Source organism: Procambarus clarkii, chromosome 67 (genome assembly GCF_040958095.1).
Source record: "Procambarus clarkii isolate CNS0578487 chromosome 67, FALCON_Pclarkii_2.0, whole genome shotgun sequence".
Classification (NCBI taxonomy): Eukaryota; Metazoa; Arthropoda; class Malacostraca; order Decapoda; family Cambaridae; genus Procambarus; species Procambarus clarkii.
Window position 1 is genome coordinate 22,839,215 of NC_091216.1, and position 15,937 is coordinate 22,855,151.

A 15,937-nucleotide genomic window follows, 5' to 3' on the forward strand; every position below is an offset into this window, starting at 1 on the left:
GTCAGGAATGCAAGAAATGGGTGCCTGCTTTGAAGAGACCAACTTTGAAGAGACTTTGAAGAGACTGCAGTGACCTATGGAGCAATCACATGTTATGAATTGTTCGGTGAGCTCCAGCAGCCACCTAGGGCAGTGTCACACTTAGGGGTGAGGGGTTTAAAATGAGAGGAACCCAGCCCTTTGATTTCATATAAATATTGCAGCATTTGAGAAAAAGAGGACATTCAATTCAGATTCGAATCCAATTTCAGACTGGAGAGAGGGCTTCAGTTCATACTGGTTGGTGTCAATCCCAGGGTTCTTGACTGTGTGGAGAGATTATTCAGACAATATTTTTGTCTGACACTGGGTGAATGCGAGTTCAGCATTACACTATCCAGGTAATTGTCATAGATAGGCCATGGGATACATAGAAAATCTGAATAGAAAAACAACTACTATCAGTGACTCAAGCTCACGTTGGAATCTTTGGAAAGTCAAATGGTGACTGGAGTAAAGTTCTACATTCTAGAAAGTAGTCGTGAGGACTAAGCCAGTAATGGACCAAACTATTGGAAATAAATATGTCAAATGTACATGTTATTCATCTTGTCCTTTATTATTAAGTCTCCTGATGTGTGAAGAGCCAAATACACTTACCGAGTAATGAGTAAATGTTAAAAGTGGAGATAACAAGCAAGATCACCGACATGTTCTTAGTCTACAAAAGGGGGGTGGTGGCAGCAAAATTCTCAGTTGATCCCACATAATCTTCCCTCCCCCCCCCCCTTTGGATGGGTAGAATTATTTCTTCCCTCTCCTCCCACTTTGAATGGGTAAAGCATCACCCTTTTATCCTCCTCCCCTTAAGAATGAGTATAGTCCCTCTTCCTCCCCTTTCTTTCCCATAGTTATCAATAATCTACCACTTCCATTCTGGAGTAACTAAACTTGGGAAATAGTTGCCAGAGTAAACTTGTAATCAAGATTCGACCTTTATCACTTCCCCTGTAGTAATGAGATAAGATAGCATTCACACCCACTCTTGTTGAAAAAAGTTTGGTCATTATATAGCAATGTCCTTATTTTATCATCAAGTTGATACCCTAAGGCTTACATCCAGAGGCCAAGGAGCTGAAGACAGATGTTCTCCTTGCGGACCTTCGGGGGTAGGGGTCCAGGAGGCCCCGGGTCACTCAGGGGCTCTTGACGGCGTCTAAATGTCTCCGCCAGCATCTCCACTCTCTGTGACGACTCCAGCATAGCCTCTGCACTCAGGTCATCCAACGTTACCAAATCAACTGCAGAGAATAATTGCAAATTAATTCAAACATGCTCTACGTTTGCAATGATTCTAATACACCCTGAATCGATTCAATACAATCTTTCAAATGTAGATTTTATAAATAATGTTGGCCTTGTCCAACATGGACTCCAGAATTAGTACACCAGTTGATTGACAGTTGAAAAATGGGATCAAAAAGTCAAAGTTCAACCCCCCCCCCCCCCAGAAGCACATCTAGGTGAGTACCCATAGGGTTATAAACCCATGGAATCTTCTACCTTCTGAAGCCATAAATGCCAAGACATTAGTTCACTTCAAAATCCGTATGGAAAAAAATCCATAGGAACAGTGGAGATACCTATGACAGGTGCCTGGCTTTCAGTCCCTCGTCAAGAACACTAGACAGGTGGTGGCCTTCAGGTAAATTCATGTAAATAACTTATACTTGTTTGTAAAATTATATAGAAATAAAAGGAAAATATTTGTCAAAAATTAAATGGTAGTCAGGAAGTGAGGTAATATTTTACAAGAATACTCGTTGGCATCCTGACAAGAAGAAACGGATGGTAAAGAAAATTTGCATGTTCGTGTCAGAAATCAAGGCAGTAGAACCAAAAACATCAGCTTTGTATCCAGGAAGCACCGTATACACAAAGTGTTTACTCCTCACATACAGTAAAACATCTAAACTGCTGGAGATCCACACATCGACAAAATAAATCATCCAAAATTGTTCAGTGTTAAACAAATTGATCACGGGAAGTAAATGTTTTAATTCTTGCCTAATGTAAAAAGTGATTATATTATCTTTCACACAACTTGCCGTTTTTTGTATATGGCAACGACAGGTGTGGAATACTTACGATAGTAATCTGAAGGGTTTTTATAGGCGGGACATGGGTACTCGATAAATGCGAAATATGGCAACATCTCTCTCCTCCTGCCGAAGTACATTAGGCGACCTGTGGATATGAGGGCCACGCGTGATATCATTGTGAAGATCTCATACGTGGGAGGCTGTATCGTCAGAATCTGTGGAAATACATGATGCTGTCAATAGGAGACTTCAAACAAAATGGTATCAAACCAAAACAACACAAAATTGTTCCCTACATGCACAAAATATTTGACAAGTAAATGCAGATATTCCTGCTTTCACTGACCACAATCCTGCCTCGACATGCCCACTGTCTCAGGTACTCGACGAGGAAGAAAGTGTCGAAGATGTCCATGCCTCGAGTGGGCTGGTCAAGGAGGATGACATCTGTCTCTAGCAAGAGATGACATGCCACGTTGAGGCGACGTCGCTCACTCAAAGTCAGGTCCTTGACTCTGGTGTGTCGCACCTGTTCAAGTCCCAGGTCATTGATCAGACCATTGATCTGGAGGGCAAAACCAAGGAGTTAGTTAGATCATCATCAGTGTCTTCATCTGTGGATACGATGCAATTGTTAGTCTACCTTTTGAGGAATTTATCAATTCTTGCATCAGAAAGGTAAGATTTGAGAATTAGCCAAGTCGTCATGCATTGACCACTGCTCTCACCTGAAGGTAAGGCTGAAGAGTTAATCCAGCTCTAATTGAACAAATGAAAGCATTCTGGAAATTATAATTTTAAAAACTTGTACCACTGTCAATCTATGGAAAAGAACAAACCCTATTGTAAAACCTCTGGTAAAAATGCAGCTTTCACTGTTCTGGGTGATAAGATGATTATCTGTTGAAGTTAATAAACCAGCATTTGTCAACTAGGTGTTATTTACCAACTTTCAGGAAGACTGCCATGGGAGGACAATAGGGCCAACTCTGATCCGCCTGTGACAGTCCCTTAACACCCGTCTGTCGCCATGAAAAGTTTAACGAGGCTAGCCCCAAGCATTTGGCCTCTGACTTTTAACACACATACATACATATTTTATATTTATATATAAATATATAAATAAATAATATATATATATAATATATTACACATATATGTATATTTCTGGTCCATTTTGTAAAAGCGTGAACAAGAGCTTCGTGACAGGGGCGGCAAATATAGCACGATAAATGATGTGTGTTCAATTGTGTGAATAAATACTCACCCTAGCCTTGACCTCTCTGACCCTGGAGAGGTCACCGGAGGAGCGGAAGAAGGAGTGGAGCAGCAGCGTCTGGCGAACACTCATGTCAGGGCAGAAATTAACATCCTGCTGCACGTAGGCTGACCGCGCCGCCACCTGGTGGGGGGGTCAAGAATGATAATGGAGGTCAAGAATGATAATGGAGGTCAAGGATGATAATGGGGGGTCAAGGATGATAATGGGGGGTCAAGGATGATAATGGTGGCAAGTTGTGGTGGCGAGAGGTCCTCATAACTATGGTGGTAATCAACATTATACACCAATTCTATTGTTAGTGAGGTTCGGTGGGAGTAAATGATATGATGATGATGATGAGTCATTAATGATAATAGCGATCACCTTGTGCAGGCGATGAGTCACAATAATGTAGCTGAAGTATGTTGACCAGACCACACACTAGAAGGTGAAGGGACGACGACGTTTTGGTCCGTCCTGGACCATTCTCAAGAGGATTGTCAACGTCGAAACGTCGTCGTCCCTTCACCTTCTAGTGTGTGGTCTGGTCAGTGATCACCTTGTCTTTACTTGCAACATCTGTAGCCCCAGTTAAGAAAGTGTCTGACAAGAATAAGATCTATAATTAATTGCATGAACTTGGGTATTGCAAGAGGTTCCTTGCAGTGTCTGAGAGTTGCTCAAGTAATCACCAATAGGCTGCAGGTCATTATTTGGTACAGTGTAAAGAAGACCTCAAGCTGTACATACACAACAATCTTTGATTTTCAGTTACTCAGATAAAGTTGGCAAGGACTTTGCAAATGTTTACTAGGAGAAAACAATGTTGAATGCATAGGCCTTTTATAAGAAACTTTGCAATGATTGCAACAAAGTGTATGATAGTGGCATAAAACCCAGTATTACTGAACACAAGATGGCTACTTGTAACTCCAGGGGGTCAAAGGTCAGAAATAAGCAAGTCTGGGTTAGTAAAATAATAGAAGCTAGTGTAGGAGGGGGTGGGGGAGTCGCCGAGAGGTCAGTGTGTGGGGGCGGAGAGGGAGGAAGGAAGGGCATTACCAGAGGAAAGCGCCAAACCATTACTACTACATAGCACTTGGAAGGGGTCAGGATAAGTATTTGGGATTCGACGGAAGGAAGGAATGGTGCCCATCCACTTAGACGGTCGGGGACTGAACGCCGACCTGCATGAAGCGATACCGTCGCTCTACCGTCCAGCCCAAGTGGTTGGGCATATCACGGAGAGGTCAGTGTGTGGGGAGGGAGAAGGGGGGGGGGAGCTAAGATGGCCCACTAGGACGTAACTATAGCCAGGAGAGGCGCGAGCGGAGGAAATAACTGACCTTAGCGGGCTTGGTGATGTTGCCATTGAGGATAAAGTCCCCCCGGAGGACCCCACGCCACCTGGTGTGTCGGTCAGCCAGCACATCCAGCAGACACGAACCCTCGCTCTCTGCAACAGTTAAGTTCACTTCACTATGCAATCCATGCAACCAATACCCATCCTGGGGGGCGGGGGTGGAAACACTTACACAGGCACATTAGATTCAGGAACTGAACCACAAAATTCATTTGGCTAAGCAAGTTACAGTTTTGATAAGCTAGTTACACAGTTTAATGAATGATTAGACTCGACAACGACCCCAAGTGCAAGTGCAGTAAGTTAAGCAACTTATATAAGGTAGGTAATTTTCACACAATTAGATTTCCTTATCATGCACACAACCCCACCGACAAAATGGTCCTCTCATATTATCTCACATTCTAGATCGCAGTCATCTGTGTTAACAGAATAATTCATTGTATCCAACACAATTACTACTAATTAAAGGTATACAAATAACGGCAATAACATTGAAGTTCCCATATTGCATGTTAATATCTAGCACTGACTATTTGCACTCAACGCTATAATACTTTATAGCAATAGCCTACTGACCACTTCCATAACCACATAACTACCGTCACCTCGTCATCCTGCCCGAAACGCTTTGCGTAATAGTGGCTTTAGGCATTGTATGTACTAGCTCTACCTATAAGTCTACCAATCCTTGTAAAAATTTATTGTATGTATGTACCTTACCTAAATAAAATTGTATTGTATTGTATTGTATTGTATCCTGGACAACCTCGGGAAATAACAAATTGTACGGTAAAAAACAACAATTAAATTAATACAGACCAAGTAATAATATTAACATTAAGAACAGGAATGATAATCTTACTGAAGACTGATGACCTCAAGACTGCTAAAAAAAAATACATTGATAGGTAGATTGACAATTATGTTAAATATATTGTCTTAGGAGACATGGTATTAATGTCGAGTGGCGGGAGATGATATGCCGCCACGTGAGTTACGAGGTGAAGGTAAAGAACTAGTTACACTGGTAAAGAAGTGAAGGTATAGAATGCCCTAAGAAGTGGTGAAGGAAGACAATATACACACAGCCTCAAACCCAGATACGACATAGCCCGATAGTTTCCGTAACCTGTATACCATTTAATACAAGACCGAGAACCACCACCACTTACACAATTGCTATCGTGAGACGGCCCGTCCTCCTAAGGTCTCCCAAACGTCAAGGGAAGTGCACTGATTTATCCTACCCTACCCTACCCTACCAGACGACCCAAAACAGAAAACGGGACAATATGTCAATTTCGCCAGCCGCTACCATGTTTTAGTACGACGATTTTTGGCCTTAAGAGTATACGTTAAAATGCGACGCTCTGTCAGGACGGGTTGCGTGAGCACCACCACCACCATTCACCACACACAACTATCACTACTACTGGGCGACTTATGCTTTTGACCTTTCCATGACTGCTATACCACAGCTGGTTCTTTGTTGTGCGGGTGTACTCACCTAGTTGTGCTCCGGCTCTTTGGTTCCGCCTCTCAACTGTCAATCTACTGCGTGCGTGAGTGCGTGTTCAGTTATTTGTGCATGCAGGATCGACTTTTAGCTCTCTGACTCCGCCTCTCTACCCGCAGGTTGTCTAATGTAATGCCTCCCTACCCATCCTCTCACGTCATATCTACTAGTAACTAAGCCAACTATTGACCGTTTCAAAGATGCAACCCACAACAGCTCTAACTTCCAGGTACCCATTTACAGCCAGGTGAACAAAGTCATCAGGTGAAGGAAATTTCCCAAACTCCTCTGTACTGTCACGGGCATCGAATGTCTAGGACTTGGCCCATTGCGCTACGGAGTGCTCCCGCGCGCGTAGTGAGGTGTGGGAAGGTAAGAGAGCGCCTGCGCTCCTGTGTCTCAACACCATCTTGGCTCCTCTATTGTTTTCCTCGCGTTTATGACCTACTGTAAGACTCCCTAATGATAGGCTCAGGCTTCCTGGAATGAGGAGGAAGGGGAGGGGAGGGAAAGGGGAGGGAAAGGGGAGGGAAAGGGGGGGGAAAGGGGGGGGGGGGAAAGGGGGGGGGGAAAGGGGGGGGAAAGGGGGGGGGGAAAGGGGGGGGAAAGGGGGGGAAAGGGGGGGGGGAAAGGGGAGGGAAAGGGGAGGGAAAGGGGAGGGAGAAAGGAGAAGGAAGGAGAGAAAGGAGGGGGGGGGGTTAAGGGTGATAAGGATAAGGGGTAGGGGGGGGTTAAGGGTGATAAGGATAAGGGGTAGGGGGGTGTGAAAGCTGGGAAAGAAGGGTTCACAATGAGGACGTCGACTCTGCCTCTCCTGTACCCCATGTCGTGTGTGTATTGGGGGGGGGGGAGGACTAGCTGCATGGCGGGCTCCACACTGTCAACACAGCCGTGAAGCAGAGTTGGAAGCCCCGCAACGCTTGACGATGGACATCCAGGTTGGTAATATGGTGGGCGGACACCTCACTCTAGCCACCCCATGGGCCAAACGAGACAAGGGCCATCAACGACCCACCGCCAGGTAGGGGCTGGCGGCCACAAGCACCAGGGGGAACACAGTATATACGGGTCACACGCAACGTGAGAAAGCAGGTTAAGGTCCAGGCCGGAGGGTGCTCAGAAACCTGTTTCTTTTTTGTGTGTGAAGAGAGGCGGAGAGGCAAGATAATGACGCTAGCTTGGGTAAAAGACTTGAGGTAAATGCCTCCAGAACATGAAGTAAACGTGGAGCCAGTGAAGGTAAAGCCTACCTAATACTTTAGATAGAAATCTCTGACCGGAAGGTAAAGACCTGACAGAACAAAAGACTGGGCACTTCACATTTGTGATCCGCCAGTCAGCCTCTGGCAGAGTTCCAAGGAAGGTTAGTTCACATCCTGGAGGAACAGACCAGGGTGACAGGTGTTATAGGGTGTTGTAAAGATGAGTAAAGGTGTTCCTTCAGGTAAGGCAGTCACTGTGAGGCAGCCGTTGTCGTCCCGTATGTGAACGATCTCCCTGTTGTGTACGACACTGAACTAAGAACTGTTCAGAGTGCTGTAAGATGGACTAAACCAGTTCAAGAGAATGCATCACCTCATCAAATACAAAATGAAGCCGAGATATGCCTCACTGGGCGCGTCTCATTACCCAAAGCTTCCTAGCAATACGTAAGTAATGAAGAAATAATATATATATATTTCCTCACTATAATGTTAGTTTAGTTCATTTATTATGCACCCCATACCCATCTTGTGGGCGGTGGTGGAAAGGGTTACAGAGGCACATAATGGGCTCAGGGACTGAACCCCACAATTCATTTAGCTAAGCAAGTTACAATCTTGATGAGCTAGTTACAAAATTCAGTACAAGTCTCACTATAATGTTGGTGATGATTGTAGATCATGAACAAACAAATTTTTACTCTAAAATAATATTTTATAACGAAATTGGACGAAACTAAGAGGCAGGTGGCTGATCGCCACAGGAAGTCGACGATCCAAGCGACAATGTTGTGGCTTTGGGTAATTAGATGGAACCAATTTCGCTATAACATGATATTATTTCAGATTAAAAATATGTTTTTCCAGGTTCTACATTCAGCACCAACATTATAGTGAGTAAATATATCATATTTCTTCATATTAAAACAGTCTCCGTGGTGTAGTGGTAAGACACTCGCCTGGCGTTCCGCGAGCGCTATGTCATGGGTTCGTATCCTGGCCGGGGAGGATTTACTGGACGCAATTCCTTAACTGTAGCCTCTGTTTAACGCAACAGTAAAATGTGTACTTGGATGAAAAAACTATTCTTCGCGGCAGGGGATCGTATTCCAGGGACCATAGGATTAAGGACTTGCCCGAAACGCTACGCGTACTAGTGGCTGTACAAGAATGTAACAACTCTTGTATATATCTCAAAAAAAAATAAAAATTACTTACGTAATACTAGGAAGCTTTGGGTAATGAGACTGACTGGCGTCACCCGACACAGAGGTGAAGGGCACGAGCTACGTAGACATGATCAAGACTATGACCCCCTTATCTTGAGATGATGTCGGGGCTTTAGTGTCCCCGCGGCCCGGTCCTCTACCAGGCCTCCACCCCCCAGGAAGCAGCCCGTTACAGCTGACCAACACCCAGGTACCTATTTTACTGCTAGGTAACAGGGGCATAGGGTGAAAGAAACTCTGCCCATTGTTTCTCGCCGGCGCCTGGGATCGAACCCAGGCCCACAGGATCAAGTCCAGCGTGCTGTCCGCTCGGCCGACCGGCTCCCCGCTTCGCTAGGAGGCCCTCAACGGCACTCTTAGCTCACGATGAACAAAACGTTCGTGAGAACCAGTAAGGTGGACAGGGTCAAGCTGTTTGAGGTGGAAGGGGGACGTAGCACCAGATTATATCCAGACGAGCCACCGAGGAAGCTTTAGAAACATTTCACTCGGTCCGTCTAGACCGAGTGAAATGACGATTATTAGTGATTACTGCAAGCTACCACAAGCTACCACAAGCTACCACAAGCTTCAGAAAGCTTCCTGGCAATACGTTAGTAATGAATAAATATGATATATTTACTCATTATAATGTTGGTGCTCAATGTACAACACGAAAAAACGTAATTTTAATCTGAAAAAGTATCTTTTTATGAAGACATTAGACGAAAATAAAGAGCTGGTGACGCCAAATCAAGTCGACGATCCAAGCGTCGGTTAGGTTAGGTTAGGTCAGCCTAACCTAATACATCATATTTATTCATTACTAACGTATTGCCAGGAAGCTTTGTGTAGCTTGTGGTAATTAGACGGACCCATTTCACTTGATTAAGGCAGCGTCTGGGATGCTCTTGGACGCAGGTTCGAAGCTTCGTCGCGGCCCTTGTGGATTTGTTCATTTAGAAACATTCTTCGGAGTAAGCGTAGCGGAACTGAGTGTGGAGACCTGACCAACGGGCACACTGGCAAGCGACCCCAAGTCTTCACCAAATATTTGTCCACAGTTTTCACCTCAATAATAAGTTATTTTATGCACGATGAATGATCAGGATTATATTGGATGTGTGTAAGCTGGCTGTGTGTACTCACCTAGTTGTGCTTGCGGGGGTTGAGCTCCAGCTCTTCGGTCCCGCCTCCCAACTGGCAATTTACTGGTGTACAGATTCCTGAGCTTCTCGAGCTCTATCATATCTACAAAGTGTGTGCGTGGGCGCATGTGTACACGTGTAGTGTGTACACGTGTAGTGTGTACACATGTACTGTGTACACATGTAGTGTGTACACATGTAGCGTGTGCATGTGTAAACGTGTGATGTGTACACATGAGGAGACTGGTGTGAGGAATGTCATATATGCTGAGGGCAGAGTGTGGGGGTTGAGAAGTGATGGTCAGTGGCCTCCCTGCCCCCGGGACGAGCCAAGGGCAAGGTCTGCCCGGGCACAGCCACACAATACATTACCTCTCTTTCACCTCACATGTGTGACAAAGGCAAGATGCAGCTCTCGGTACCCAGCCTTTCAGTCGCCGGTCGTCTACTGCATTGGATCCCAATCCTCTTGTTTCTTACTGTTGTGTAGGAAATTAACTCATCCGCTAGGAGGCCTGACGGCTGAGTGGACAGCACTAGGGATTCGTAGTCCTAAGGTTCCGGGTTCGATCCCAGGTAGAGTTTCTTTCACCCTGAAGCCCTTGTTCACCTATCGGTAAATAGGTACCTGGGAGTTAGACAGCTGCTACGGGCTGCTTCCTGGGGGTGTGTAACAAAAAGAAGGCCTGGTCGAGGACCGGGCCGCGGGGGATGCTAAGCCCCGAAATCATCTCAAGATAGACCACACTTGCTCACTGCTGTCACCCTGATGAAGTCCCGTGGCTCTTCAGGGTCTAGAGTCCACACATGTTCTTAATTTCCACTATTTCTTACGAATCTTTTACGTCGTAATCATGTCTTCCTCTTACCCTTCTCTCTCTCTCTCTCTCTCAGTGAGGAAGTAAGGTGATCTACGTTTACTCAGATCAGTTCTTCAAGTTCAGTGACCCCTGTTGGAGACTACTATTACGGGCTCACCATAGCCCGTGCTACATGGATACTTCGTTCTCAGTAGCTAAATCTAAAATAGTCGGCGACTGGTGCGGTTACCTTGAGGCTACCTTGAGGTGCTTCCGGGGCTTAGTGTCCCCGCGGCCCGGTCGTCGACCAGGCCTCCTGGTTGCTGGACTGATCAACCAGGCTGTTAGACGCGGCTGCTCGCAGCCTGACGTATGAGTCACAGCCCCGTATGCTAAGCCCCGAAATCATCTCAAGATAGACCACCACAATCTTGTAGGTTGGCTACAAGATTGTTGGAAGCTTTCCGGTAGGGACTCTACCACCATCTTGGTTATCTTGAGTTGATTTCGGGGCTTTAGTGTCCCCGCGGTCCGGTCCTTGACCAGGCCTCTACCCCCAGGAAGCAGCCCGTGACAACTGACTAACTCCCAGGTACCTATTTACTGCTAGGTAACAGGGGCATAGGGTGAAAGAAACTCTGCCTATCGTTTCTCGCCGGCGCCCGGGATCGAACCCGGGACCACTGGATCACGTGTGGAGCGTGCTGTCCGCTCGGCCGGCCGGCTCCCCACCACCATGGTCCATGTTCTAGTACAGGTCCAACATAGGGGACACATAGCCAGGTCCCAGGTCACAGGTTCTAGTACAGGTCCAACATAGGGGACACATAGCCAGGTCACAGGTTCTAGTACAGGTCCAACATAGGGGACACATAGCCAGGTCACATATTCTAGTACTCGTCTACTGCAGGAAGTGTACACTAAGTCACATGTTGCGTGTCCCCTGGAGGCACACATTACGTCTGCCTCACCTACATACCAATGTGAACACATATGTGCCTCCGGTCATACGTCTTCAATATGGGTAGTCCTTTCTGACTCGAGTATATAATCCTCTTCTGTGGCGTCCTTGAAGTGAGTGAGTGAGTGAGTGAGTGAGTGAGTGAGTGAGTGAGTGAGTGAGTGAGTGAGTGTAGGGACACTAAATGTGAACTAAGTACGCGCGCACACTAAATATTCACATTACTTGAAAAATACAAACCACAGCACAAATCATACATATGTACACAGTCACCAGGTGCACAATGTGGCGTATGCGCAAACACACATACGACGCACGCACCAATACACCATACAACATACGCAAGTACGAGTGCCTGAGAAATGAGTCATTGTATTAAATCTAAGGCAGTTGGGAAGGCGAGTTGACCCTTCAAGCACATGTATGTAGGCCAATACATGTAGGCAAGTACACGCAGGCGAGTACACGCAAGCGAGTACATGTACTAGAGTACATGTAGGCCAATACACGTAGTAGAGTACATGTACTAGAGTACATGTAGGCCAGTACACGTAGTAGAGTACATGTACTAGCGTACATGTAGGCCAGTACACGTAGGCGAGTACATGTACTAGAGTACATGTAGGCCAATACACGTAGGCGAGTACATGTACTAGAGTACATGTAGGCCAGTACACGTAGTAGAGTACATGTACTAGCGTACATGTAGGCCAGTACACGTAGTAGAGTACATGTACTAGCGTACATGTAGGCCAGTACACGTAGGCGAGTACATGTACTAGAGTACATGTAGGCCAATACACGTAGTAGAGTACATGTACTAGAGTACATGTAGGCCAGTACACGTAGTAGAGTACATGTACTAGCGTACATGTAGGCCAGTACACGTAGGCGAGTACATGTACTAGAGTACATGTAGGCCAATACACGTAGGCGAGTACATGTACTAGAGTACATGTAGGCCAGTACACGTAGTAGAGTACATGTAGGCCAATACACGTAGTAGAGTACATGTACTAGAGTACATGTAGGCCAGTACACGTAGGCGAGTACACGTAGTAGAGTACACGTAGTAGAGTACATGTACTAGAGTACACGTAGGCGAGTACATGTAGGCCAGTACACGTAGGCGAGTACGCAGGCACGGCCTGGTACAGCCAGTCGCCAACAACGAGGCCAAGAGGCTGACCGTAATTGCTCCTGCGCAAGCTGTTGGTTCCCGACTATTACTTCCTATTGGTGGGAAGTCATTGTTCGGAATGGTGTTGGTGCCGCCCACTGCACCCACCCTCACCCTCACCCACACCCACACACCCACACCCACACACCCACTCACACCCACACTCACCTCCACCTCTCATCTCCTTGTACTAGTCCCCTCCCCCCTTTCCCGCTCACAAAAACTCACTTGAACTGTAAAGTGATTCGAAACACAACGTGCCTGAAATACTACGGTACACAACGGATATGAGTGACTACTACACGGCCCGACGGCTCACGAACCTGCCTGCTTGCCTGCCTCTTGACACCTCGGCCAGTCTTTATCAAGACGATAAAGATGGTAGACACCCCGCGGGACACAACGGTGACTTTCCCACTCTCCCACGCTCCCTCTCTTCCCTCACCCTCACCTGTTCACACCTAAATTAATCCTCCTCCATCTCCATCCCTCCTCGGTAGGGGGGGGGGCCTATCTCCATCCCTCCTCGGGGGGGGGGGCCATCCCCATCCCTTCTGGGGGGGGCCATCTCCATCCCTCCTCCGAGGGGCCATCCATCTTTATTAGGTACGCACTCTTAATAACAATTCTCACCTCGTCTTCCCAGGATCATTTTCTGGTCCAGCGTTCAAGTCCCCAGAGAAAATTTTGCCGGAATGGGAGTCAGGTATGTTGGGGGGATCGGCCCCCCACCCCCTTCTCTGGGCACCCCCCCCCCCCGAGGCGCTGTGACACAGCCTGGCTACCTACCTTGAGGTGTACAAGTCACGTAATTAACGTAACTATTTGCCCTTTCTTCCGTGCGCCCCAACCTTATACCGGAGCGTGAGTAGTAGTGTGGTAGATAGTGGTAGAACGCCCTCGTCGTGGCGTCTGGTAGTGGTAGACACCCCCGCGGGTAGAAAATGATCCTTGGAACCAACACAAGGTAAACCCTAATGTCCCTCCCCCCCCCCCCCGCTCTCCTCCTCAGGAAAACTGCACCTTGGGACGATTCTGAGACCCGCCTGGCGACACCTGCAGGAACTAGATAGAGGCCCCTGGCAGGGATGCTGGCCACCCCGGCTCCTCCATCCCCCAGGTCATCCAGGCTTGCCCCAGACATGGGGAGGGCGAAGAGAAGGTGAAAGAGAGAGAGAGAGAGAGGGCGAAAGAGAGAGAGAGAGAGGGCGAAAGAGAGAGAGAGAGAGAGGGCGAAAGAGAGAGAGAGAGAGAGGGCGAAAGAGAGAGAGAGAGGGGGCGAAAGAGAGAGAGAGAGGGGGGGCGAAAGAGAGAGAGAGAGGGGGCGGCGAAAGAGAGAGAGAGAGGGGGCGAAAGAGAGAGAGAGGGGGCGAAAGAGAGAGAGAGAGGGGGCGAAAGAGAGAGAGAGAGAGGGGGCGAAAGAGAGAGAGAGAGGGGGCGAAAGAGAGAGGGGGTGAAAGAGAGAGAGAGAGAGGGGGCGAAAGAGAGAGAGAGAGGGGGCGAAAGAGAGAGAGAGAGGGGGCGAAAGAGAGAGAGAGAGGGGGCGAAAGAGAGAGAGAGAGAGGGGGCGAAAGAGAGAGAGAGAGAGGGGGGGCGAAAGAGAGAGAGAGGGGGCGAAAGAGAGAGAGAGAGAGAGGGGGCGAAAGAGAGAGAGAGAGAGGGGGCGAAAGAGAGAGAGAGAGAGGGGGCGAAAGAGAGAGGGGGCGAAAGAGAGAGAGAGAGGGGGCGAAAGAGAGAGAGAGAGGGGGGGGGCGAAAGAGAGAGAGAGGGGGGGGGGGCGAAAGAGAGAGGGGGGGGGGCGAAAGAGAGAGAGGGGGGGGGGCGAAAGAGAGAGAGAGGGTGGGGGCGAAAGAGAGAGAGAGGGTGGGGGCGAAAGAGAGAGAGAGGGGGGGGGCGAAAGAGAGAGAGGGGGCGAAAGAGAGAGAGGGGGCGAAAGAGAGAGAGAGGGGGGGGGCGAAAGAGAGAGAGAGAGAGAGGGGGCGAAAGAGAGAGAGAGAGAGGGGGCGAAAGAGAGAGAGAGGGGGGGGGCGAAAGAGAGAGAGAGGGGGCGAAAGAGAGAGAGGGGGGGCGAAAGAGAGAGAGAGGGGGCGAAAGAGACAGAGAGGGGGCGAAAGAGAGAGAGAGGGGGCGAAAGAGAGAGAGAGGGGGCGAAAGAGAGAGAGAGGGGGCGAAAGAGAGAGAGAGGGGGCGAAAGAGAGAGAGAGGGGGCGAAAGAGAGAGAGAGGGGGCGAAAGAGAGAGAGGAGGCGAAAGAGAGAGAGGAGGCGAAAGAGAGAGAGGAGGCGAAAGAGAGAGGAGGCGAAAGAGAGAGAGGGGGGGGGGAAAGAGAGAGAGGAGGCGAAAGAGAGAGAGGGGGGGGGAAAGAGAGAGGGGGGGAAAGAGATGGGTTTGGAGACCCCAAAAACTATGCCACTCTAAAATTAGACTCACAAACTAAGGTACAAGAAACTATGAACAATACCATAAACAAGGTATCAGGGCCCACTGGTACATCAATAAACCATCCTGGCCAGCTGGTACATCAATAAACCATCTTGGCCAGCTGGTACATCAATGAACCATCCTGGCCAGCTGGTACATCAATAAACCATCCTGGCCAGCTGGTACATCAATAAACCATCTTGGCCAGCTGGTACATCAATAAACCATCCTGGCCAGCTGGTACATCAATGAACCATCCTGGCCAGCTGGTACATCAATAAACCATCCTGGCCAGCTGGTACATCAATGAACTATTACCAATGAACAAGTATGGAGAGCCAATACACCATTACAGAGTAAACAACATTCCACACAAGACAAGACGCCAACAAGCAGTGAGCGCCACCACGCGGGGAAACTCTAAACCATTTGTCAACATGTTCACTGCACTAGCTAACTCAATACTTCAACCATGAGGGAGAGAGAGAGGCAGAGAGAGACGGGTCACGGGGGGGGGGGGGGGACGAGGCCCCAACAACCTGCTACCAGAAGGCTTGGTCGACAACCGGGCCGCGGGGACGCTAAGCTCCGGAAGCACCTCAAGGAAACCTCAAGGTATCCTCCCCCCCCCATACCCACACATAGTCATCAAGACCAGCACACACGGGCTGTGGTGGGTATGTGGGCCTGCGGGCCGCTCCAAGGAACAGCCTGGTGGACCAAACTCTCACAAGTCAAGCCTGGCCTCGGGCCGGGCTTGGGGAGTAGAACTCCCAGAACCCCATCAACCAGGT

The 15,937-nt window shown here is 48.1% G+C and overlaps 1 protein-coding gene across 1 annotated transcript in view; it reads right to left on the minus strand.

Annotated features, from left to right (window-relative positions):
• The window catches only part of LOC123753163 (ATP-binding cassette sub-family G member 8), a 100,221-nt gene that overhangs the window by 9,732 nt on the left and 74,552 nt on the right, over nucleotides 1-15,937 (minus strand). Inside the window, 5 exon segments of the mRNA XM_045735155.2 lie at nucleotides 1,097-1,280; nucleotides 2,128-2,296; nucleotides 2,428-2,646; nucleotides 3,349-3,483; nucleotides 4,689-4,798. Of these exon segments, the coding sequence (XP_045591111.1) occupies nucleotides 1,097-1,280; nucleotides 2,128-2,296; nucleotides 2,428-2,646; nucleotides 3,349-3,483; nucleotides 4,689-4,798 (817 nt within the window).